The following is a 27,426-nucleotide window of genomic DNA, read 5'->3' on the forward strand; positions in this document are numbered from 1 at the left end:
GTTCACAGGGAGTACATCTCTGAAAAAAGGTGGACAACCACTGCTCCAAAAGCCGTAGATGTTATTGTCACATATGCATGCACTGTAGATGGCAGCATTGTCCTGTTTAAGAGTGTCACACCATTGCTGTTTACGGCAGACAAACTGCTTTACGGTTCATTAATGAAACTACATAACAAGGAAACCCACATAAGAAACCAAGAACTCGCCCTCAATTATTCTACAGTTAAAACGTCATTGGGCAGGCACTCTGTTTATATTGTGGGAAAGCGGACGTGAAAACAGGCTGTCGACACGTCACTCGGGTCCGCATGGAGCTGGAGGGGGCGGGGCCTCCAGCTCCGCCTGAATTTCGGGAGATTTTCAGGAGAAAATTTGTTCCGGGAGGTTTTCAGGAGAGGCGCTGAATTTCGGGAGTCTCCCGGAAATTTGGCAAGTATGTTATATTTTCAGTTCCATTTCAAAAGTAATGGAAAAAATTGTTTATGAACAGTTTGATGGAGACTGTACCTTGCCACTAAAAAACTCATGTACAAATTCCAATCCGGCTTCAGAAGTAACCACTCCAATGACACATGCCTTCAGAAGTCCTTTGACACCGTGAACCACGCAATACTGTTGGATAAGCTCAGAGCAATCGGATTCGATAAAACCTCATCGAGCTGGATGCAATCTTACCTGGAGGGGAGGAAACAGGTGGTAGAGGTGAACGGCACCATGTCCTCTCCCCTCTCAGTAAGCTGTGGAGTCCCCCAAGGCAGTATACTAGGACCTTTACTGTTCCTAATATACGTAAATGACATGTCATCAGCATGCCACTGTGAATTGTTCCTGTTTGTGGATGACTCGGCCCTGCTGGTATCCGGCAAGGACAAGTCACAGGTGGAAAAAATCCTCAGTGCCGAACTCTGTAGAATTTCCACCGGGCTCGCTGACAACAAGCTATCCACACACTTAGGTAAAACGGAATCCATCCTATTTGGGTCCCATATCAACCTTAAGAAAGTCAGTGACTCCACTATAAAAGTGGGTGACATTGTTATCACCAGGAAAGATGAGATCACCTACCTAGGTTCCATTCTAGAGGCTAATCTTTCCTGTGATAAAATGGCAACCAAGGTAATCAAAAAGGTCAACCAACATACTTGCCAACCCTCCCGGATTTTCCGGGAGACTCCCGAAATTCAGCGCCTCTCCCGAAAACCTCCAGGAAGAAATTTTCTCCCGAAAATCTCCCAAAATTCAGTGGAGCTGGAGGGGGCGTGTCCTCCAGCTCCATGCGGACCTGAATGGGGACACGTCCGCTTTCCCACTATATAAACAGCTTGCCTGCCCAATCACGTTACAACATCTACGGATTTTAACAAAAAACTGCACACACAAGGAGACGAAGCAGAAGAACGAGGAAGTTATAGCAATGATGACGTTGTCTGTAATAGGGTGATTCTATGTTGTCTGTTGCCATCTCTTGGTGAATGTTGGCTATAGCGTTATAGGGTTGCTTTTTGATTGGCCAACGATTTACGTGATGTTGGGCACCTGACGGCAAGTGACTCTCGCCAGTACGCAAATGGCAGAACAAAGGTTACTCAAATAGTGAAAGGTAAGTGTTGTTGTTGTTTTTTTAGTAACCAGCAAGCACAGTACAGTTAGTAGAACAACGGTGTTTTTATTACTGTATATTTCATAGGTGCCGTCTGAAATTCAACAATTTTTATTTATTTATATATGTAATAAAATAAATATATATAGCTAGAATTCACTGAAAGTCAAGTATTTCATACACACACATATATATATATAAAATCCATCCATCAATCCATTTTCTACCGCTTATTCCTTTTTGGAGTCACGGGGGGCGCTGGCGCCTATCTCAGCTACAATCAGGCGGAAGGCGGGTTACACCCTGGACAAGTCGCCACATCATCGCAGGGCCAACACAGATAGACAGACAACATTCACACTCACATTCACACACTAGGGCCAATTTAGTGTTTGCCAATCAACCTATCCCCAGGTGCATGTCTTTGGAGGTGGGAGGAAGCCGGAGTACCCGGAGGGAACCCACGCATTCACGGGGAGAACATGCAAACTCCACACAGAAAGATCCCGAACCTGGGATTGAACCCAGGACTGGAGGACCTTTGTATTGTGAGGCAGATGCACTAACCCCTGTCCCACCGTGAAGCCTATATATGAAAAATATATGAAATACTTGAGTTGGTGAATTGTAGATGTAAATATACTCCTCCCCTCTTAACCACGGCCGCCCCAACCACGCCTCCGCTCCACCCCCGACCACGCCCCACCACCCCCCAAGTATGTCAACCAACGAATGAGATTTCTCCACAGAGCCTCCTCTCTGGTCAACAAAAGCACCATGAAGATTCTAGTGGAAACTCTCACTCAACCCTTTTTCGACTACGCTTGCAACTCCTGGCACCCCAGCACCTCCAAAACCCTCAAATCTAGACTACAAACATCCCAGAACAAGCTATTCAGGTTTTTTCTAGACCTCCACCCCAGATCACACCTCACTCTTACTTCTCCAAAGTGGGCTGGCTCAGGGTAGAGGACAGAGTAAAACAACTTGCACTGAGCCTAGTCTATAAAATCCACTCCCTGATACCGAAGTACATGTCAAACTACTTCCTTAACGTAAATGACCGCCATAACCACAACACCAGGGGGAGCTCCACTAACCACGTTAAACCCAGATTCCGATCTAACAAAGGTCTTAACTCATTCTCCTTCTATGCCACATCAATATGGAATGCACCCCCAACAGGTATAAAAGAAAGTGCATCCTTCAAAACCGCACTAAAAGAACACATCCAGGCAACTACAACCCTAGACTAACACCCTCCCCGGATTGTAAATAATCAAATGTTAATAAGCAAATGTATATACGTGTTCCTATGCTTTCTGTACTCACTATGTTCACTACTTGCATCTTACGAAGTCAGACCTACACAGTTTCAAAGTCCATTTCTCAGATGATGCAATTGTTGATGACTGAAGTGCTGATATCAACACAACCTAACCCCCTCACCCCAACCCCCTCCACACCCCACCCCTGTATAGTTAATAATGTAAATAATTCAAAATGACTGTATTATGCTGATAGTTTATATTTGTACTATGAATTGATTTACGTGGACCCCGACTTAAACAAGTAGAAAAACTTATTCGGGTGTTACCATTTAGTGGTCAATTGTACGGAATATGTAATCAAAAACATTTTTACATGACAACAAACGCCCCCCTGCGGCTGGAAAACGCAATGCCTCTTTATTCTCTAATACGTCACAGTCTATGTATTTATAGCCTTCAGATATGACCTCAGACCTCAGCACCTTACATCAGGATAGAAATATTGCTTGGAACATTAAAGTGTATCATGCATCATATCTGATAATACTGTGATATTGTTGAATCGGGAGATAATATGGTGACCTTTGGCCGTAGGCAGCTCTGACAACATAGGTCATGTCACCAAAAATAAAAAACAATTAAAAAAAATATATATATATATCTATTTTTTTTCTTAATACATGTTGACCAATTTGTAAAAAAAAAAAAAAAAAAAAAGTTCAATTTATAAAAAGAATATAAATTAGTAAGGATATGCTGATGGATAAGTTGATTGGCAACACTAAATTGGCCCTAGTGTGTGAATGTGAGTGTGAATGTTGTCTGTCTATCTGTGTTGGCCCTGCGATGAGGTGGCGACTTGTCCAGGGTGTACCCCGCCTTCCGCCCGATTGTAGCTGAGATAGGCGCCAGCGCCCCTCGCGACCCCTAAAGGGAATAAGCGGTAGAAAATGGATGGATGGATGCTGATGGAGATCTTTGTACAGCCACTAGAGGGCAGTATTTACACAGAAACCTACGGTTGAGTTACTGTATTTAAATATATATATATATATATATATATATATATATAGTTTGAAAAAAAATAAATCCAAGGAAAAAAGTCAACACATAAATTGTTGTAATTAAAATAATATATAATGTATTATTTTATTTTTAAATTAACTAACTAAACGTTGTTTGTATTTTAAGTATATTTTATTTTGTAAAATACTTTTGAAAAATTAAAGCAAAATAATCAACACAAAAGTTGTTATGAAAAATATAGTGATGTGTGGCTCGAAACTGAAATATCGATACTGCCAATACCAGTTTTTATGCTCTAATATTAACCCTCAAATCAAAATATTGATACCTTTTAATACTGTATTATAGGTCAATGAGTATATCATTATTAATTATTAGTTTGAATATTTCAGATGCCAAAAATATGTTGTCTACTTTTGTCAATAAGATTCTTTTCAGGATTATTTGTTGGATCTGAGGAGTTCAGTTTGATTTAAAGACCAATCAAAAGCCCAAAAGGATTGCAGGGTTTACTGCTTATAGGGCAAACCAGTCACTTCACATTTGATAAAATATCCAATTTGATGGTTTTATCGGAATTTGTGGGTAAAAAAAAGACTTTTACTGTCTATCACAAACGCCAATCCCCTCTGGTTGACACTGTATTCATTTTTAGCTGACAAACTGCTGCTAATCATGTGTCTCCATACACAGTGTGGAGCCGTATATTGTAGCGTCCCGGAAGAGTTAGTGCTGCAAGGGGTTCTGGGCATTTGTTCTGTTGTGTTATGGTGCAGATGTTCTCCCGAAATGTGTTTGTCATTCATGTTTAGTGTGGGTTCACAGTGTGGCTCATATTTGAAACAGGGTTAAAGTTGTTTATACGGCCATCCTTAGTGTGACCTGTATGGCTGTTGACCAAGTATGCCTTGCATTCACTTGTGTGTGTGAAAAGCTGTAAGTATTATGTGACTAGGCTGGTATGCAAAGGCAGTGCCATCAAGGCTTATTGGCGCTCTTGTTCTTCTCCTTACGTCCATGTACACAGCGGCGTTTTAAAAAGTCATAAATTTTTACTTTTTTTTTTAAAACCGATACCGATAATTTCCGATATTACGTTTTAAAGCATTTATCGGCACTTATCGACATCTGTAGTAACAACAATGGTTGATATGTCAGCATACAGGAGGGCAGATCCATAAATAAATTGGTGGTGTCGATACCAAGGGTAGTAGTATCAATAGGCCTGGGCCAATATTCGATGAGTCAATTAATTAACCGACGATAAATGAAAATTAAATCATTAACTTTTCCAGTGTGGATAAATGGCCATGTGTATGTTTCAAGAGCATTCAAACTTTTATTTTGCTCAAACAATTGTTTAAAAAAAAAATAAGGATGCAGTTTAAATTTTGTGTTGATATTGTTACACTTTTAATAGCACTCACTATAAAAACATTGAAACATTTACAGTTAATACATGTGATCCGTGTTGGTATCGACCCTTCTCACTCATGCAGGATTGGTATCAAAATGGTCAGCAAGAAACCCCCGATATAATCATCAAAATTGTGAAGAAATGTAGGAATTCATTCTTAAAATAACTCACTGTGAGTAAAAGGTTTTTACTTTTTATACTGACTCATTCTAATTGGACTTGTTAATATTTTGGCAGGTGAGTACACATTAGTACACATTAGAGTACACACGTCAAAAGAAATAGTACCGTACTCAATCTTAGACATAATGTCTTTTCAGGTAAGTGAACAATTCACTTGTTAGCTAAATTAAACAATATTACGAAATATTAACTTTAAATTTGTACCATTTCACACAAACCTGCAAAAAAATTATATTTTTTTATCTATGCATTTGTTATTGTTAAATCTTTTTTATATGGGATTATGTGCATTGAATCTATGAAAAGTGCGTTACAAATACAACAGTTATCATTAACAACTAAACTGGTCATGACACACTGTATGCTAAAAAAAATATATATGTATATACATGTACATATTATGGTGTGGCAGAGCACAATGGCACCGTTTCATGAAAATGTTTTTGCATCATATCAAAACCATGGTATTTCATTTTATTCGTGTGGTGAGGGGACTTATGGCGTGTCAGTGGACCTCCTGGACAAGAACCACACCTTCATGGGCTCCTTCTTTCCCTTCATGGTGACGGGGCCGCGATACGCCAAGTGGAACTGCGGGTCTGCGTTCTCGGCAGACTGCAGACACCTACACCGCAAAATAAAATCACACTTTTGGTGGTGAAAGTGACTTCAAATAGCTGAAAATGCTCTTCTATTACAGTAATAAAGCATTCAAATGTCATGTTTTCACTGGAAAGAGACGGCTGCTTTTATTTTGAAGGCAACTTGTTTTCCCACAATGCCTTGAGAAGCCAAGTGCAAACAGGTGTGGTGGGAAAATGCTGATTTGTTTTGTTACTGTGCAACTTAAGTTTTTTAAGCTCGAAACCGGAACAAGGATAAGGTATGTACATTGTTTTAATTATGTTTGTAAAATGGTATTTTGTTGTTTGTTTAAAACAACTCGCTACCATACCATAAATATAAAGCACTGTAGCTCTTTTAATGTCCATTTTCTAAACATTCTAATGCTAACTACCAGGCCCGGTTAGCTCAGTCGGTAGAGCATGAGACTCTTAATCTCAGGGTCGTGGGTTCGAGCCCCATATTGGGCGAGATTTAGGTTTTACCATAAATTGATTAATGTGGACCTCGACTTAAACAAGTTGAAAAACTTCTTTGGGTGTTACCATTTAGAGCAGGTGTCTCAAACTCAATGTACCTGGGGGCCACTGGACCCAGAGTCTGGGTGAGGCAGGGCCACAAGAAAAGATTTCTTCAAAAAATGTTGCATACTCCTCAGCATGTCTATGACGGTTCAAATTGTATTCCTTTTGCACTGCAACTTTCTCTGTGCTCAACAAAGAAATATTGCATCCCCCACTTTTCCTGGAATTGTCTTTGCTCATCACTAACCCTTCTCTTCACTGCAGGCTTTGAAAAAGACATGTTTGGGGTTGTGGAAATAATTGTATTTGGCCAACGCACGGAGAATAATGTTATTTCCACAATGTGTGTCGTTCCGCTTTTCCTCCTTACAGCAACACAGCGGTCGGTGGAGAAGTACCTGGATAGCGAGCGCAAAAAAGTGACGGCTCTCAGAGTGTTATCCGGCGTCATATAGAAATATATGTAGTGTTCATCGTGTGAGGCAATGCAAATTAAACAATAAAAAAAAACAAATAGCGGTTGAATTGGTCCAGGTTATCGGGGACTGTTATTACTGACGGACAGGTGTCGCGGTGTGACTGCAGCCAGGCACGTAAGAAAACCCTCGTCTCCATGGCAACGTCTCTGTTGCTTTCACTCATTTGCCGCTTTTCCACTAACGCAGGGGTAGGCAACCCAGAACGTTGAAAGAGCCATTTTGGTCCCAAATAACACAACGCTGTCAAGCGCCATTCATACACAACTTGCTGGCTGCACTAACATTAAACTTTCATATTAAGATAGGGGGCTGCAAAATAATGTCTTGCGGGCCGCGTGCCTGAGACCCCTGATTTAGTGGTCAATTGTACGGAATATGTACTGTACTGTGCAATCTACTAATAAAAGTCTCAATCAATCAACATCATATCTATCTATTTTTTGCATCATATCAAAATGCAGGAATACCGTGATTTCCGGACTATAAGGCGCACCAGCTAAATTTAGGGGAAAATACAGATTGCTCCATATATAAGCCGCACCTGACTATAAGCCGCAGGCTTTTCGATGTGTAATTACCGTAGTATATAGGGGTTCCTGCTACCACGGAGGGGATTGTCGGGACAGAGATGACTGTTTGGGAACGCAAAGCGTCCCATTTATTAACAATAAATCTTTCAATCATTCAATCAAACTGTCACATCTTTGACATGGCGAACAGCATTCGTGCAGAGTACAAATAATACAACGGTGCAAAGTAATACAAAGTGCTCGCCTGTAACACGGCAGTAAAAGTGCAGTCTTCATGCTGCCGTTTCCAACGTCTCACCATTGATTCATTGATGTCAAGGATACGTGCAGCAGCTCTATTTCCTTCTTTGACAGCCAGATCGATTTCCTTTAACTTAAAAGCAGCATCATATGCACTTCTCTGTTTGTTTTCCATATTGAGGGTGTTTGCATGAACACTTCCTTCGCGCAAACTGTCGCTGACGCTCTTCTACTCTTTGTTTTGCTCTCGTTACCTGGCGCCAGATGTCTGCCTCGGTCTCGCGCATCCTCGGTAGTGCGCGCCCCTGGTTACCGTAAGCCGCAGGGACCAGAACGAGGGAAAAAAGTAGCGGCTTTTAGTCCGGAAATTACGGTAAGTTTGTTGTGCTGCTGCCTTTTTCAAACAAACTTTGCAGCATGCAGTCATTTGTTGCACACCTGTCGCTGCAAATCTCAATCACTGCCATTTTTATTTTCTTTGAATTGTTTTTCTTTCTTCTTTCTTTCTTTCCTTTGTAACTGAGATACTGTTTGGAACCATTTCCCTTGTGGATCAATAAAGTTTGTCTAAGTCTAAGAAACAAACCTCTCGTTCTCAGGTTGCGTTAGCATTAGCCATGTTTCGCTAGGTGTGTGAATCTCCGCTAATGAAATAAGGAGGAGGGCTGAAGCTACGGAAACTATGCCGGAGCAAAAGGAGAACTTTTTTTTTTTTTTTTTTCATCTTTTACAACAAAACACTCAAATTTATTGATAAAAAATCATCTTATCGCTCAGGCCGTCTAGCCACTAAGACTTATCTGTTAACCGCCTTCTAACCTGACTTTTCTTTGTCACACGGAATCGATGAATTGATCTTTAAAAATCTTGTGGAACTATTTGTGGATTAATCACATTTTAGGGAAAAAATATAGCATGTGGCTGAATACAAACTTGTTGAGAAGTACTCAACCAAGTTCTTGGATTACACTCTTTCTTAGTAGGTGCTTTATTTCATATACATTGCTTGTATTTATTTAGTTTTTATTTAATTGGCATACGAACCCTTTACTTTGTATTGTCCAAAGCTTATAAACAATTTAGGGCGCATGCAGAAAAAGCGCAAAAATATTTCTCCTTTAGTGTTTCCAACAGAACTGCAATGTATTTGTGGCACTGCTAGTTTGGTGATTGACGCTATGACGCTATCGTCAAATTTGTATAATTGGCCGTGACACATTTGTAGAAAGCAAGTAAAAAAAACAAAGCAAAACAAATGTTTAGAACTACAAATTAAGTTTCTTTTTGTTGTTTTTGACATGAACAAAGCTGACTGTGAATACTTTTAGATAGGGGAGGGGCCCACAGTAGAACTAGATTAGAAGACAGACACCTGCTTTCATTTTAATAGTCAATAGTCGCCATTTTTAAAAACAGTTTCCGGAGGACTCTGATGACTTTAGTCACTCAATATAGCAATAACGTGGCTAAGTTGGCAACACTGATCCCCCCTGCTTTGTCTTCTTATTCTCTGTCAGACCAGGTGCAATAAATGAATGTGTCGATGAGCGAGGGCGAACAAGTAGCAAATCTATAATAAACTTATGGGAACCACGGCATTCTGAATGAAATGTAATCATCAAGTGCCCAGATGTGTTGTTCATACCTGTAAGTGTATTCTGAAACGTTGATCTTGCCCTTTTCGCCTGTGGTTTCAGTGCGACTCGTGAGGTTGACCGTGTTTCCAAACAGGCAATAGCGTGGCATCCTCTGGCCAATCACCCCTGTCACCACCTCACCCGTATGGATCCCGATCGTAATCTGGAAAAAAAAGAGTGCCCCCAAATTATGTACAAAACTGGTCAAAATATGGAAAGTATATGAAAAAAAATGCCTCAAAGCCGAGAGGCTTCATCCTATTGATGAACAGCGTGTTTTGATTCTTCTTTAGCTTTTTTGGGTGGCAATTAAGAAATGTGATCACAGAGCCAAAAAGGGAAGTTACTACTTCTCTGTCCTGGCTGCTCAGTGCAAAAAGGCTAAAGTGACAATTATACAACAATAGTGTAGACCAGGGGTGCCCACACTTTTTCTGCAGGCGAGCTACTTTTAAATGGACCAAATCGAGGGAATCTACCTCATTCATATATATCAGTGGTTCTCAAATGGGGGTACGTGTACCCCTGGGGGTACTTGAAAGTATGCCAAGGGGTACGTGAGATTTTTTTTTATTTTATTTTAAAAATAGCAACAATTCAAACATTTGTTATAAATATATTTATTGAATAATACTTAAATAAAATAGGAATGTAAGTTCATAAACTGTGAAAAGAAATGCAACAATGCAATATTCAGTGTTGACAGCTAGATTTTTTGTGGACATATTCCATAAATATTGATGTTAAAGATTTCTTTTTTTTGTGAAGAAATGTTTAGAATTAAGTTCATGAATCCAGATGGATCTCTATTAGAAATCCCCAAAGACGGAACTTTAAGTTGATGATTACTTCTGTGTGTAGAAATATTTTTTTATAATTGAATCACTTGTTTATTTTTCAACAAATTTTTAGTTATTTGTATATCTTTTTTCCCAAATAGTTAAAAAAAGACCACTACAAATGAGCAATATTTTGTACTGTTATACAATTTAATAAATCAGAAACTGTGGACATAGTGCTGTATTTTAATTCTTTATCTCTTTTTTTTCCAACCAAAAATGCTGTGCTCTGATTAGGGGGTACTTGAATTAAAACAATGTTCACATGGAGTACATCACTGAAAAAAGGTTGAGAACCACTGATATATATCATTTATATTTATTTATTTATGAAAGAGACGTTTTTGTTAACAAGTTAAATGATAATACAAGCATATGTAACACATATAAATGTCTTTCTTTCACAAAGACAAGAATATAAATTGGTGTATTACCTGATTCTGATGACTTCCATTAATTGGAATGAGACAGTAGTGCTGATAACGCCCACATTTTTGAATGGAGGACAAAAAAAGTCCTCCTTTCTGTACAATACCACATGAAAGTGGTTGGTGTTTGGCATCCTATTTATCCAGCTTCCATACACTTTACAAGAAAAACATTGACGGCAAATTCCGTAGCTTGCTTGATTGACATTCACGGCACCCGAAGGTCTTGTGAGATGACGCTGGTTGCTGCGAGATCATTATTATGAAAAAATGACTGAGAGTAAGGCGAGAAACACTTTTCATTTCAACAGACTCTCGCGCCGTACCTTCCGTCAAAACTCTAAAGGTTGACTGCACATTTCCTATCTTCCCAATAAAAGTCCTGCTTCATGCTGCCTGCGCTAACAAAATAAGAGTCTCGGAAACTGGCGTGCACAAGCGATCGCTCGGAAAGCTGGCGTGAGTTCCTCAAAGATTCCCACCTCGGGTGTTTACACTTACATTTATGCATTGTAACAAGGTCTAATGAAGGCGTTGTACTAAGATATTATATTGTCAGAGCTCAGCCACAGGGAAATGTAACAGCACCAAAGCTACACAGGTTGAGATCAGAGTTAATAATTACATTTTAATATAATAATTAAAATAAGTCATGGCAATCTTGGCCCACACAAAAAAAAGTCTGGGTTCAAATCTGGCACTAGATGCTGTCCTAATTGTTATATTACATTATGTATTGTAGCTATCCTAAGAGAGAGTCGTAAATCTATCTGCAGACTATTTCCATGTGAACCGGTGGGCATGCTGGTGGTCTTCAGAGCCTGAAGGCGCTCCTGAGTGTCTGAGATGAATGAGAGTCTATTTTTAGCGGTGGGATCGTGAGATGATTGGAGTCTGTTTTTGCTACGGAACTCGAGTCCACTTCAGTCTGTGCCCCTGGCCCAAAATAAGCCTTTTGTTGAGGTAGATGTTTTTCCAACATTACGTCTTCACAGTCCTTGATACAATAACAATGGCCAAAGCTCATTCAAACAAATGTCTGCTGTTTTGTTTCTTGAGTTTTCACTGCTTATTGTTTCAAGCTGCAAACACGTCATATTAAGGACTGTAGTAGTATTCTGCATTTGGCTGCATAGGAATTGGTACAGCTTTTTGGTTCAGTTCATGTGCCTTCTTAATGTGAAAACTTGAGCAGACAACGGTTAAATGCAAAATAAGTCGAATGTTTATGGGGGTGCTGGAGCATATCTCTTCTGAAAGTAACAGAATGATTTGCAAATATAAACATTTTTTTTTTCTTCAATTTAAAAAAACAGTTCGCAAGTAAAAATAACATTTTCGGCAGGTAGAAAAACGACTCGCAATTATGAAAAACTATTAAAGGCCTACTGAAACCCACTACTACCAACCACGCAGTCTGATAGTTTATATATCAGTGATGAAATATTAACATAGCAACACATGCCAATACAGCCGGTTTAGTTTACTAAATTGCAATTTTAAATTTCCCTGGAAGCATCCTGTTGAAAACTTCGCGGAATGATGACGCGTGCGCGTGACGTCACCGGTTGTAGCGAACATGTTCTTCCAGCACCGATCACGGCTAAAAGTCGTCCGCTTTAATCGCATAATTACACAGTATTCTGGACATCTGTGATACTGAATCTTTAGCAATTTGTTCAATTAACAATGGGGAACTCAAAGAAGAAAGATGTAGGTGGGAAGCTGTGTATTGCAGCTGCCTTTAGCAACACAAACACAGTCAGTGTTTCCTTGTTTACATTCCTGAAGGTGAAGCTTTACTATGGAACAGAGCGGTCAAGCGAACATGGTTCCCAACCACATGTCAACCGGCAGGTTTTGGTGAGAAAATTGTGGTAATAAGTCGGCTCTTAACGTAGACATGAGCGGAGCTTGCGTCCTCTTGCAGCTGCGGACTCTTTTACCTCCTCCCACCAGAGACAATGGCGGTCACCACACCCGTGGCCACACCCCTCCGACTTTCAGGTACCATATAATCTCACTAAGACACTAGTAACACAATAAGCAGATAAGGGATTTTCCAGAATTATCCTAGTAAATGTGTCTAATAGCTGAATTGCTCCCTCAGCCCTCCATTCATCCTTGCTAAAATTAATAGGGAAATCGTCGCTTTCTCGGTCCGAATCGCTCTTGCTGCAGCTGGCTATGATTGTAAACAATGTGAGCATGTGAGAAGCTCTACAACCAGTGACGCCACGCGCACATCATCTGCTACTTCCAGTACAGGGAAGGCTTTTTTATTAGCGACCAAAAGTTGCGAACTTTATCCTCAATGTTCTGGACTAAATCCTTTCAGCAAAAATATGGCAATATCGCAAAATGATCAAGTATGACACATAGAATGGACCTGCTATCCCCGTTTAAATAAGAAATCTCATTTCAGTAAGCTTTTAAGTATAAGTTAAAAAAAAAAGTGTAAAAACTGTTTTTATTCAATTAAAAAAAATATTTTGCAATTATAAAACAATTTTTCTACAAGTAAAAAGAAAAACGCATCGTAACTAAAAAGACAATTTCCTGCAAGTAAAAATAACGATTCGCAAGTATAAAGACGATCTTCTGCCAGCAACAGAACAGTTTTTGTATTGTCTTCTCTCTAACTCTTATTTATCTACTTGTTAATTTCCTATTAACATCTGCTTACTTTCTGGTGCAACGCTCTACACGTCTTGAACTTTATTTAGCACTTACTTCTTCTGTTGTTTCAAGCTAGTTTTACCAGCTACCTTAGCAATTAGCCTGCCTGCTTTTGTCTGCTCTTCCTTTGTGTGTAAGATGTTTAGCCTCGTCCTCCAGTCATGATAAAACTTAAGAACTGCAGATTATTTGTCGCAATTGAAGATTATTGACTCTGAGGATTGACTCAGCATGTATGGAGATAGACAGTGAGCTGCGAGCTAACTCTATGGCAGTCAATTCCAGTTGGAAGTAAGAAGAAAATAGGAACCCATCCATTCATGTTCTACCGCTTGTCCCTTTCGAGGTCGCGGGGGTGCAGGAGCCTATCTCAGCTACATTTGGGCAAAAGGCGGGGTACACCCTGGACAAGTCGCCACCTCATCACAGGGCCAACATAGATAGACAGGATCAAAGTTACAAAATGTGGATGATTCAGGGAGGATCGGAATCTAAGACCCAGTACCTATCGATGCTTGATGACCAACCCTAATCATGTGTAACCGTCGCCCTAATGGCAGAGTGGGCAAAACGCACAGGCGCCCCAAGCGGTAACAAACGCGGAGTAAAAATGGACAAAGAAAAGGGCACACTGAATGGCAAGGCAAGCCCCACAAGACCCGTCGGCTCTTTTGAAAATAAGTCTCAACTCATGTCCAAAATGCCTGTTCACCAATGCAGATGACCTTTTTTTTTCCATCTGTAGTATGTTTGGTTTTAAAGTGAGCCTGTGTCAGAAGTGGTAAGCATGTCTGAAAGAGTATCTTTGTATGTGTGAGTGATTGTGTGTGTGTGTGACGGAAAAAGAGAGTTTGTGTCATTTTATGTTGAGCTGATTTGAAAGTCTAACGTTAAATAAATATTTCCATGAAGCAAATTGTGCAGTCCTAAATTGATAGAATTAAAAAAGGCAGATGATCTGTCAAAGGTACACTTCTTAAAATGTATAGATGTAAAAAAAATGTTTAACCTAATGCTAAAAAACTTGTACCGTATTTTTCAGACTCCAATGTGCACTTAAAATCCTTTCATTTTCTCAGAAATTGAGCCTTATTACCCGTTGCGCCTAATATACGGAATCATTTTGGTTGTGTTTACCGACCTCGAAAGCTATTTTATACGGTACATGGTGTAATTATAAGTGGGACCAGTAGATGGCAGTCACACATTAGAGATATGTGTAGACTGCAAGATAACGCCAGTAAACTGTGTGTACAACCACAATAATAAACATTTTAATAGAAAATAAATACCTCTGTGACAGACTCAGTCAAAACTGAGCAGAGATTTAACACATTTTTCTTTTGGATCTAATTGATCATTTTTGAGGTACTTACTAAAATATCTAAAAGAAAACACTTTTTTTTAAAGTTTACCTGCTGAAAAATATTTGCAGTACTTTAGATATGGCTGAGCGACAAAACAATATCAATATATATCTGTATAGACACAATCAATATCAATAAAAAATGTGTTACAAACCCCAATCCATATGAGTTGGGAAATTGTGTTAAATGTAAATATAAACGGAATACAATGATTTGCAAATCCTTTTCAATTGAATGCACTACAAAGAAAAGCTATTTGACGTTCAAACTCATAAACTTTATTTTTTTTTTGCAAATAATAATTAACTTGAATTTCATGCCTGCAACACGTGCCAAAGTAGTTGGGAAAGGGCATGTTCACCACTGTGTTACATCACTTTTTCTCTTAATAACACTCAATAAACGTTTGGGAACTGTGGAAACTAATTGTTGAAGCTTTGAAAGTGGAATTCTTTTCCATTCTTGTTTTATGTAGAGCTTCAGTCGTTCAACAGTCCAGGGTCTCAGCTGTCGTATTTTACACTTCATAATGCGCCACACATTTTCGATGGGAGACAGGTCTGGACTGTAGGCGAGCCAGGAAAGTACCCACACTCTTTTTTTACGAAGCCAAGCTGTTGTAACACGTGCTGAACGTGGCTTTGCATTGTCTTGCTGAAATAAGCAGGGGCGTCCATAAAAAAAACGGCGCTTAGATGGCAGCATATGTTGTTTCAAAACCTGTATGTACTTTTCAGCATTAATGGTGCCTTCACAGATTTGTAAGTTACCAATGCACCCCCATACCATCACAGATGCTGGCTTTTGAACTTTGCGTCGATAACAGTCCGGATGGTTCGCTTGCCCTTTGGTCCGGATGACACGATGGCGAATATTTCCAAAAACAATTTGAAATGTGGACTCGTCAGACCACAGAACACTTTTCCACTTTGCATCAGTCCATTTTGGATGATCTTGGGCCCAGAGAAGCCGGCGGCGTTTCTGGATGTTGTTGATAAATGGCTTTCGGGTTGCATAGTAGAGCTTTAACTTGCACTTACAGATGTAACGACAACCTGTATTTAGTGAGAGTAATTTTCTGAAGTGTTCCTGAGCCCATGTGGTGATATTCTTTAGAGATTGATGTCGGTTTTTGGTACAGTGCCGTCTGAGGGATCTACGGTCACAGTCATTCAATGTTGGTTTCCGGCCATGCCGCTTACGTGGAGTGATTTCTCCAGATTCTCTGAACCTTTTGATGATATTATTGACCGCAGATGTTGAAATCCCTAAATTTCTTGCAATTGCACTTTGAGAAACGTTGTTCTTAAACTGTTTGACTATTTGCTCACGCAGTTGTGGACAAAGTGGTGTACCTCCCCCCATCCTTTCTTGTGAAAGACTGAGCATTTTTTTGGAAGCTGTTTTTATCCCCAATCATGGCACCCACCTGTTCTCAATTAGCCTGCACACCTGTGGGATGTTCCAAATAAGGGTTTAATGAGCATTCCTCAACTTTATCAGCATATATTGCCACCTTTCCCAACTTCTTCGTCACATGTTGCTGGCATCAAATTCTAAAGTTAATTATTATTTGCAATTTTTTTTTTTTTTTTTATCAGTTTGAACCTCAAATATGTTGTCTTTGTAGCATATTCAACTACATATGGGTTGAAAATTATTTGCAAATCATTGTATTCCGTTTATATTTACATCTAACACAATTTCCCAACTCATATGGAAACAGGGTTTGTACATAAAATCTTCAATTATATATATTTTTTCTTCGGTGCAAGAAACAGGAAGTTGTGAAGCAAGGTTGGTTGCATGAACAAAGGCGCTCGCTAACCGAGCAACACAGGAAGTGGTCATTGATCAGTGGGAGTGACACGCTAACAACCAATCAGGTAATAGTATCAACTATAATGTTTGGCTGCGTCGTCTTGTTGTGCTCACGGTTGATTCTTTGCATGGAGTGAGGAGAGAAAGTAAAAATGAGTGCTGCAGAGAGCAAATAATGTTTTGATAAAACAACAAAACTCACAGCATGGCAGTTTTTGGGACTTTTTCAAAAGGATCGTAGTGAGACCAAGGTGGTCCCTTAATTATGCAAGGAACTTGTCCCCACCAAAACTAGTTATACCACACCACCTTGGCCGTGCTCACCCTTTAGAGCACAGCTGTAACGTACTGGCACTAAACCTTCAGAAAATAGTTCTTCTCAGGTTTCTCTATGTTTACATTTTCACACTTTGCACTATTTGAATGTTTTCTATGTTTGTGTTTACATTTCCTTTCCTTTCTGCCTTTGTAACTTAGGGAATTTTAATCAGAGGAAGATTTGAAATAAAAATAATTTACATTTAATATTTTTTTTTGCCTGGTCCTTATTTTTTACTTATCGATATTGACTGATATGAAACACTTTTTCAGCGTTTTCAGCCATTTCGCCCAGCCCTAATTTTAGATTTTAATTTCATAGGAAAACATTTTGCTCATTATCCAAGTATTTCTAATAAGCACGTATGCATCTCATGTAGTTTCCTCTCATTAAGATGTAATTGTTATCATTATAATGACTGTCTGGGAGAAATAACATTGTTCAAGTATGAGGTCCATTTTTGACAGGCAAAACCTGGAAACTAAATATGGTTCCTTTCCTTTTAAAGATCTAGATTGTGTCAAAGGGTGACTTAAGTAAGTCATGTTCACATCCTCTTCTAATCTCACCTGTACGGGCTCCTCATCTACTTTGACTTGTCCAGCGATCTCCAACATGTCGAGGGCCAGGTGGCAGATGGACTTGGCGTGATGTGTGCACGGCTCTGGCAGACCGCTCACCGTCATGTATTTGTCACCCACCGTCTCTACCTGTGCACAACATTCCCCCACATTAAGTCAGAGGCACTATTTGCTTTGTTTTTTTCAAAGTGCATCATGCAATCCTCCCGATTTCTCAAAATACACACAGCAGCAAGGAATAAACCCAAAACGCTTGCAGATAAACACTCAAACACTTACATCAGCTTCGAGACATTCGGGGGCCTCAAATAGTGGGACCACCAAGCCATTCAGCTTGTAGAGTAAATATTACTTCTTTTGGTGACCCAGTCAGTGCATGAAGCCAATGGAAGCCAAGCTGGAAGTGGAGGAGGTCTGTTTGACTTCTTCAAGTGCATTCTTGTCTGAAAGCCTGGGGTGTAAATCTGCTGCGTGAGGCGTACAAAGTGCTGTGCTCGCTCTCTAAAGCCGCATTGTTTAGAACGCCGCCGTACTACCGTTCCCGTGGCGAAAAACTCAACTCAACGGCTATAAATAGTCTTATGTGAGGGCGATTGCGTCACACACTGCTGCTGTAAAACAAAATACATGCTCCTCTTTCCCCCCTCATTTAAAAAAAAGTGATGCTTTTAACCTTGTATACATAGGGGTTCTTCCGAGTGTCTGTCAAGATGTCGAAGCGGGTGTAAACATCATTGAGCAGGTTGACTATCTTGATGGCTCCCTCAGCAGAGGCGTGCTTGCTGCAGAAGACATTGAAGCCCACAATGCCGCTGAAGAGGATGGTGACATTATCGTAGCGCTTCGCCGGTACAGGACGCTTGTGTCGCAGCTCGTTGGCAACAGATGGTGGCAAGACGGAGTAGAGCAATCTGCAAAGATGCAAAGAAAAAGGAGGAAGGAGTGAGTGTGTGTTGTTGTGCCGCAAATGACGGCCAGACGGGATGCTGTCCTTTTGGATCCGAGCTTTATTTGCTCACCCACCACCTTTTGGCCATTTCTACATGCAAGCTGCATTTGGATGGGTGGTGTTTCTATGGTAACCAGTTGGAGCATGGTGATCTGTCGAAAGCAAATACTACAGTATCAAGCACATCTTTTGAAACACACAAAATTCTATGAGGTGGAAACTTCCAAAAAGCAAACGCAAGCCATCCCTTGTCACTGCTTGACTTCCACATTTCAAAACTAAATTTCATACAGTCGTTAACAACTGAAAGAGAAAAATTACACCAGAAATGTATGTTTTCTCCAAATAAAACAAATAAAACCTGATATACTAACTGGCATCCTGATGAAACCCAATGTTAATCAGATCCGATATCAGCAAAAATCATAGTACGTTCTTTAATTTTGTAGGGTGCGATGTTAGAAAATGTGTGACCTGAAATTACTCAAACAACAATGGTAGAGATAAAAACACTAACCTTATGAGAGACGTATGCTGTCTTTAAACTGAAGTGGAGTAGAAATTTGTTTAGTGACACCTGGTGGTCACAAGAATTAATTAGGTTAATTAAGCTCGAACGATGCATGTTTGTTACTGGTTCTTTTCTAATATGCTTCTGCTTTAGAGACTTTGGATATGTAAGTAATATGTAACTATATTTATTTGTTACTTATCTATTGACAAATGTGCTGTTGGAGACTGCAATGTTGTTCAATTAAGGACTCATTACACATTTCTAGCTAGTGCGCTTTACTGGTGTGTAACTGCTAGATGCTAGTAGCCTATAGCCTACCATGTTTACCTTTTTGTAAATGACTAAAAAACAAGAAAAAAACAACCTTGTGTGCTTATTGGAGGACGATAAGATGTTAACTGGCTGTCCAGCTTTGCACCAGTAAACACTGCAGGACTGCTTGCATCAGAGTTTATATCGGGGATTTTAAATGCAAGCCGATATCATTTAATACTTGTTTTTGTTTCTGAAACGAACCAATTTCCGATATCATTATCATATCACGACACCCCCATTAACCACTATTCTACATTGCAGTGTGCTCCCTTTCGGATTCAATGGTGACCTTCACACTTTTTGTCTCTGCCACTGCCAGGACCTTTCTGTGCTCAAATTATATCAAAATTGTGAAATTAATCCTTTAAATACTCACAAATAAGATGATATTTAATGTGAAACTCAGGATACTTCGATAAGTATAATTGGGTGGGTACGACCTTTAGGGTGTTCCACTTTAAATGTTCCACTGTACAATCCAAACAAATTCTGATGACAGTTTTTATTTTGACATACCCTTTTATAGGCGGTTTAATGGTACATGTATTTTTTTAGTATGGAGCCTTTAGAATTCCCACATTTCAAGTAAGGGGCAGGAAGTGTATGTTCAATGTTGCAATGCACTTTCACAAGCCCAGGCAGTGTGCCTGTCCTCAAAGTCTCAGTGAAATACGTTAAAGGAATATTACAAGTGGATGAGGCCAAAGCAGTCCCGCATTTTTCAGTAAAGATGAATAACTTCAGCTAATCGGAAACTTGTGTTTGCACACCTTAATTTTTATGGGGCTTATTCTAAACATAACGTTAGTTATTAATGAGATATATTATCAGATAGAACACTGATTTTCTTTGTCACTTGCTTTGTCGCTGGGCCCGAGCTCATCTAAGATGGACTGATGGAATGTGGAAAGGTGTTCTGTGGTCTGACGAGTCCATATTTCAAATTATATTTGGAAACTGTGGACGTGGTGTCCTCCGGAACAAAGAGGAAAATAACCATCCGGATTGTTATAGGCGCGAAGTTCAAAAGCCAGCATCTGTGATGGTATGGTGGTGTATTAGTGCCCAAGGCATGGGTAACTTACACATCTGTGAAGGCACAATTAATGCTGAATGGTCCATACAGGTTTTGGAGCACCATATGTTGTCATCCAAGCAACGTTATCACGGACACCCCTGTTTATTTCAGCAAGACAATGCCAAGCCACGTGTTACAACAGCGTGGTTTTGTAGTAAAAGAGTGCAGGTACTTTCCTGGCCCGCCTGCAGTCCAGACCTGTCTCCCATCGAAAATGTGTGGCGCATTATGAAGCGTACAATACGACAGTTCTCAAACGTTTATTGAGTGTTGTTAAAAGAAAAAGTGATGTAACACAGTGGTGAGCATTCCCTTTCCCAACTACTTTGGCACGCGTTGCAGCCATGAAATTCTAAGTTAATTATTATTTGCAAAAAAAAAAAGTTTATGAGTTTGAACATCAAATATATTGTCTTTGTAGTGCATTCAATTGAATATGGGTTGAAAAGGATTTGCAAATCATTGTATTCCGTTTATATTTACATCTAACACAATTTCCCAACTCATATGGAAACAGGGTTTGTAAATACATATATATATATCTATATATATATATATATCTATAGATATATATATGTATGTATGTATGTATGTATATATATATATGTACACACACACATATATTTATATATATACATATATTTATATATATACATATATACATATATATATATATGTGTGTGTATATATGTATACATATATGTATATATACAAGTATATTATGTATATATATATGTATATATATATACATATATATATATATGTATATATATATATGTATACATATATATGTATATATATATACATATATATGTATATATACATGTATATTATACATACATATATGTATATATATATATATATATATACGTATATATGTATATATACGTATATATGTATATATACATGTATATTATGTATACATATATGTATATATATATATATATATATATATATATATATATATATATATATACATATATATACATATTATGCATACATATATATGTATATATATGTATGCATAATATATATATATATATATATATATATATATATATATATATATATATATATATATATATTTTTTTTTTTTATTATTTTTTTTTTATTATTATTTTTAATCTGTCCTGTCCAGGCAAATCTTACTGGTGATGTAGATGCCCATATCTTCTGTACAAATTTACTTTAGAAAAGAGAAGGGTTGGAAACCTCTCTTGTTGCCTTGTTTGTATTTCACTTTATTAAATGTTTGGGTAGAATTTTGTTAAACAAAACCAGTTTTCTTTTATGTAATATAAAAATTATCAGAGCTGTTATCTGTTCTATGGAGGAATTTAGTTAATAATAGAACTGGCACCCAATGTTATTAAAAAAGTATTGATCTTGAATCGAAAATCGTTTTGAATCGTGAACCGATCCTGAATCGAAGCTTTTCAAATTGAGAACCGATTCTAGATCGTATCGTTACACCCAAGAATCAAATCGAATCGTGTGGAGTCCAAAGATTCACAGCCCTACACAGAATGATAATACACAAATTCAGCACCTGAACGGTGTTTTTTTTTTCTAAAAATCAATATGTGCTCTCGACTGCAGTGCTAAATTAATGCTGCTTACCCTTCAGTGGAAGGTCAGACTCACAGAGAATCAAAAGATTCTGACACTTCAGCGTTTTAGTGAATACAAAAAAAATCACAATAGCAGTCCTAAACACACAAAAAAAGATGTAATATAAAAAGTTAAGAGCAACTGCGATACAAATGGAGACTTTAACATGCATAATCATAAGTATTGTGACATAATGGTTTGTTTAATAATCGAAAGTGTCATCCGCTATGAATAGAAATGAGAAATAGTCCAACCTGTCTGTCTTCTTCTTCTCATCCTCCAGGGCCCGGAGTGTATGCTGCAGGCGGTCGGTTAGGATCTCCAGCTCCTGAGTCAGCTTGTACTCCTCACGAAACTGCTCGCCCAGCAGGACTAGATCCCGCGTGGCATCGTGGAGCGGAATGTCGCTCAGGTACAGGCCTCTTCGTGTCAGATCGTCCAGGTTCATCACACTTTGCAAGAAAAAAAAAAGCTAAATACTAATTTGTGTCAAACATTATTTCACTGTTATAATGCGCTTATTTCTGCTTCGAGTCGCTCTGCTTTAGTCCCACACTAATTGAATTTCCCGTTGGTAAGCAACCTAGTCCAATGACTAATCTCTTGCTCTCTGCTGTACAAGTGTCTTCTACTTGTGAGGGGCCAGCTGCTTGAACCTTGCTCTTCTCTTTCAAATATCTCCCAAGAAATTGGTTATAGAAGAGCCAGCGGGGCTGATGGAGGTGACAATCAGTAATTTGCAGTTTTCATTGCTTGTGCATTGCTCTGTGTCTGCACATGTGCCGAGTGCTTAAAAATATAAAAAGAACCCAGCAGATTTTCTCATTCAACATCAAAAAACAATGTTGAGGTGCACTGTGGACTCACCTGGGCGAGCAAAGGAAAAGGATGTTTTCCGCCTCGGGCAAATAAATCATCTGTCCTTTCAACCTCAGGCAGCTTATTTCCACCCCCGTCAGCTCGTCCTCATTCTCCACAGTCTCCACATTTAGCAGGCCCTCCTGCAAGGGTTGGACCACCTTTATGAATATTTCATTGCTTATTCCTCCACAAAACACGCCCAAAAATGGGGCACCAGTAAATCTCTCTTTTTTTTTTTTTTTTATTTGAATGCTTTTTTTTGCTAACAGGTCTAGCAGGCACTGCGAATGTCAAGTGAAAGCGTTGTTTTCCAAGAACAGGCAGAAAAAAGATGTTGACATTTTGGATTGTTTGAGCTGCTTTAGGTCACGGTCAGGTGGATGCTCAGTGGGCGCTTAGTGGGCGCTTGCGTTCGATCATTGAGACCCACCCTCTTCTCAGTTTGAACTAGGGATGGGCCACAATATACATATATCATAATATTTTAGTTGGCATATGAATGACAATATAAGTTAACCATTTCAAAATGTGTTACAAAGACTCTTAATTTGGTTGCGGACATATGAAGCAACATATTGTGTAATGTACAGTTGTAGTATTTTCTCTCAAAGCTATTCTATAATTTACTTGCAAATTTACTCCTAATAGGTGGTTACCTTTTGTTGTAACATGGCTCTATCTACACTTCTTTTAAAATGTAATAAACACCTATTCTTCTGTTGTTTGGATACTTTACATTTGTTTTGGGCGATTCAACAAATTTGGGTATCAATACAATACAAAGTAGTTTACAGGGGGGATATTGGTCCAACCAATACGGATACTGATACTTAAAATGTTCAAGATCTTTGAATGATTTAGGTGAAACAATATCAATTCAATATTGAAATAATTTCCTTATTCCTAATCTCCTTTATCACATAGAATAGTTCGAGCAAAATAAAGTCAACTAAACATAAGCAAAAACTACTATTGACTCTGATTTAAATCATTTGGTTTTTGTATGTGAAGGGGAACTGCATTATTTTGGGGAATTTTGCATATCATTCACAAACCTTATCTGAGACAAACACACATATGTTTTCCTTTGTTTATGCATTCTAAATCGTAATTAAACATTGGCAAAAGTCAGTTAACAATGGAGTCAAAGGGAGTCTATAAAGTGCTAATAAGAAACATTTAAACATGTTTTATATACATGCTGTGGGTATATACAGTATGTAATGTAGTAACAGGCACACACATAATAACATGTAATATTTACATATTTTGCTCATTTCAAGCATACAGCGGCACATCCATTTTACAGATACATCACAACGTTTGCCTTTCCCTTCAACAACAAGAAACCTACTAATCATCTTCTATGACTTCATGAGAAACAACACAAACTACTTTGGGACAAATTATGATACATTAACTTCAACATTTTTGGCCTGAAAAAAAGGAGGATGATCTCCAGATTTTAAACAGATCCAACTTTAGTGAAACAGTATGGCATTATGTAGCAGTATTGCTAAGTGCTAAACAAGAAAAACAAACTACGACTATAATAAAACAATCACATACTGTACAATGTTTGCTCTCACTAGGGTGCCAACTGACAGGATGTTTATATATTCCTGTTTGAATTAAGATTTTACAAAAGGTTAAAAAAAGGTGCCGCAAACTCTTTTTGTGTCTTTCTTGTCATCTCCGGGTCTAAATTGGATTTCAAAGTTCAGCAACTTCTCGGTTTATGTCCACAGCCTTCTACTTTCCAGATGAGAGGCATGATTTCTAATCTAGAAATGACGTATATCAACTCAGAGGTGATGTAGCAGCTCACTGGCTCAATGTGTAAACATAGCAGCAAAAGCGAGTTAGCACTCTGTGATCACAGTGCCACTAAAGATAGTTTGTTTGCGCTAGTGCTTATAATAACAATATCGCTAATGCTTGGTTAATATTCGGGTCACGGCATGTAAATGGAGTATTGTTGGCAGCTTTTGGATGTTTTTTAGAGGGTCTTTTAGGTGGAACAGTGTATTTCCATTAGCTGCATTGTTAGCCACCTCGTACTTGCCATATTTGACGACTTCAAAAAAGAAAAAAAAGAAAACCATATGTGTTCTTGTCTTACTGAGGGATTATCAATGATTTGGCAAATTTCCAAAACAACTGCAGTTCCCCAGTGTCCAGGAAGCTATTTCTTGAGTTTGTATACAACAAAACATTGATTTAGTGATAATAAAACATACTAATCAATTGTTGTTTTTAGATTTTAATTACTGCTACAAGTGGTGGAAAAGTGAATACCTATGCGGCTCATACGGACCACAGCTGACGGCCTAACAATGCAGCTCTTGACCCTAGGGGTCGCGGATGCCCTGTTGAAGACCTCTGTAGATGCATTCTTTGCCGATTGGCTGGAAAAAGTAATACGTTTCTACTGTCTAATAGTGATGTGTGCAGCGTTTGAGTTAGCAGATCGGGTTGCTGGCTCTATAAAGGACAAGACAACCATTTTACATTACTGGAGTTTGGGTCTTCCACTTAGGGTTAATTTCTCTATTTACACATGTGATGTTGTCAATTATGTGAAATTGTATTTAATGTTTGGTAAATATTGTAATATTCTTTATACCTCAGACTGATGGGAAAGGAGTTAGGTTCCCAAAAATGACAAAGTTAACCACAACTTGTCTTAGTTTTTTGTTCAAGACACTAAATATTACATCGATTACCTTGCTTCGCAGGACAAAGACAGTGTTGATGTGGGAAAGAATGCCGTGGTAGCCGAAGTCAATGTGCGGGCGGACCAGGGAAAACACCGAAGGGAGGATGCAGGTGCCGGGCTGGAGCTAAAAAGAGAGGAGGTAATTTAAATATGTCAAACAGACTGTGCTATCATGAGGTGAGGCTAACCTGAGGCAGGACTCGGTAAATGGCGTTGCCGCACTGCGTGAGCATCAGATCTTTATCGAACATCAAGTGGAAAGGAAAGGCCTTGCAAAACGTATACGGGCTGATGCGTGTCTCCTGCGTGCCATTCTCCTCAAAGCCATCGAGGTCCTCGTAGAAGGCCTCTTCCTCTGAGTCCTTCTCCTCGATCAAGAACTTGATGTGGTCGCACTCCTCGCTTTTCGGCTGGATCATCTGAAGTCAAATATTCAGCTGAAACTTCATGGTGTTACAAAACAAGCGGTACTCTTCGGCCTAGTACAGTATTACGAGTGTAAAAGGTTTGAAGATATCGTCCTCCATTTGTTAGAGTGTCAGTCTTGTGGTACACTTCTGCACACTACAGTATGCTTGTGGATTCCACCTTCCTCCATGTTTTTGTGAAATCAATCAAAGGTGAAGAAAAGTAAGGTGACTGGTCATCAGCCCAGGCTGCAATCCGCTGGGATAGACTCCTGCTCTCAGGGTATGCACTTGGTAGAAACGTGTCTTTACTCTCCTTGAATAAATATTAATTATTAGCACTATTAACATTTATTTTGAAAAATAAGACATGTCACCCAATCAATCCAAAATGCCATAACAAGTATATGTCCATTCAAAATATCTTTGAGAATTTTGGTAGTTATTGTTATTATTACATATTAGAGCTATCTGCATTATTGCATCAATAATCTCAAGTCTACTGTAATGGATATGAATACAGATAATAGAAGTGCAGACAATGACATTAATCAGTGTTGGCATAAGGCACACTGATGTCAGGCTGCTGTCTTTGCACCTTGTTTCCACAGCAACCATGGCTAATATTTCCCGAGAATGGGTCTCACGTTTGGAGCGTCTGCCGTTTTTCCTGCTCTTTCATTAAACCCCCCCCACACACTCACACACACAATGAAAAAATGTATGATCTGTAGAAAATGCCCAAAAGACACAATTAAGACCATCCTGTGTTGGAGAAGGACGTTAACCATTGTTATCACTAGTAGTCGTCACCAGGCTGTAAGTTTGATTTACGCATGAAAACGACAATGCTTTTATTTTGAAGGTGTAGTTTTGTGCGCAGGTACCCTACTTGTGTCCCAATGTGAATCCGTGTGTGCACACTTTTACTGAACTATGACGCTTGAGCTATCCTTGTCAGTAATGAAAAATGGCAATCAAAATAATTTATTGAAATAAGAAGTTACTGGAACTGAAACAAATGGACGTCACTTTTATCGCAAATGTGTCTGTCTTGATTACGTACATGAGTGACTTTGACTTTTTGCGTCATTTAGTGTCAAGGCGCAGTCCCATACCTGCCATTTTATAGGCCCTTTTCCACAGCAGGAACTTTGATGGACATTTCCCATTTACAAAGTTCCCCCTGTGTTTCCACCAAAAATTACTCGGGTAGATATAGTTCTTCAGGAACTTTTTTTAGTTCCTGCCAGCTAGGTTGGATTTTTGGAAGGTTCCTGGAACCTTATTGGAGGTGGGCTGTGTGTCGAACGCTGATGGGTTAAACACAGTTGGAGGCATTCCTAAAACTTTTTTTCGAATACAGGATCGCCATTACAGAAAGCTAGACGACTTGTTTATATC

General features: G+C 38.9%; 1 protein-coding gene and 1 non-coding gene across 2 annotated transcripts in view; one reads left to right on the forward strand and one right to left on the reverse strand.

Annotated features, from left to right (window-relative positions):
• Window positions 1–4,294: 4,294 nt before the first annotated feature.
• Window positions 4,295–27,426, reverse strand: part of gucy1b1 (guanylate cyclase 1 soluble subunit beta 1) — a 40,093-nt gene continuing 16,961 nt past the window's right edge. The window contains exons 6-13 of the mRNA XM_061911876.1: window positions 25,804–26,034; window positions 25,623–25,739; window positions 22,903–23,036; window positions 22,290–22,487; window positions 18,242–18,479; window positions 17,557–17,697; window positions 9,543–9,697; window positions 4,295–6,125 (exon numbers count right to left, since the gene is read on the reverse strand). Of these exons, the coding sequence (XP_061767860.1) occupies window positions 5,996–6,125; window positions 9,543–9,697; window positions 17,557–17,697; window positions 18,242–18,479; window positions 22,290–22,487; window positions 22,903–23,036; window positions 25,623–25,739; window positions 25,804–26,034 (1,344 nt within the window). The 3' untranslated portion in view covers window positions 4,295–5,995. The remainder of the gene's footprint in view (window positions 6,126–9,542; window positions 9,698–17,556; window positions 17,698–18,241; window positions 18,480–22,289; window positions 22,488–22,902; window positions 23,037–25,622; window positions 25,740–25,803; window positions 26,035–27,426) is intronic.
• Window positions 6,522–6,594, forward strand: trnak-cuu (transfer RNA lysine (anticodon CUU)). The gene has a single exon. It is a non-coding gene; the product is annotated as a tRNA-Lys (tRNA).

Source organism: Nerophis ophidion, linkage group LG01 (assembly GCF_033978795.1).
Source record: "Nerophis ophidion isolate RoL-2023_Sa linkage group LG01, RoL_Noph_v1.0, whole genome shotgun sequence".
Lineage (NCBI taxonomy): Eukaryota > Metazoa > Chordata > Actinopteri > Syngnathiformes > Syngnathidae > Nerophis > Nerophis ophidion.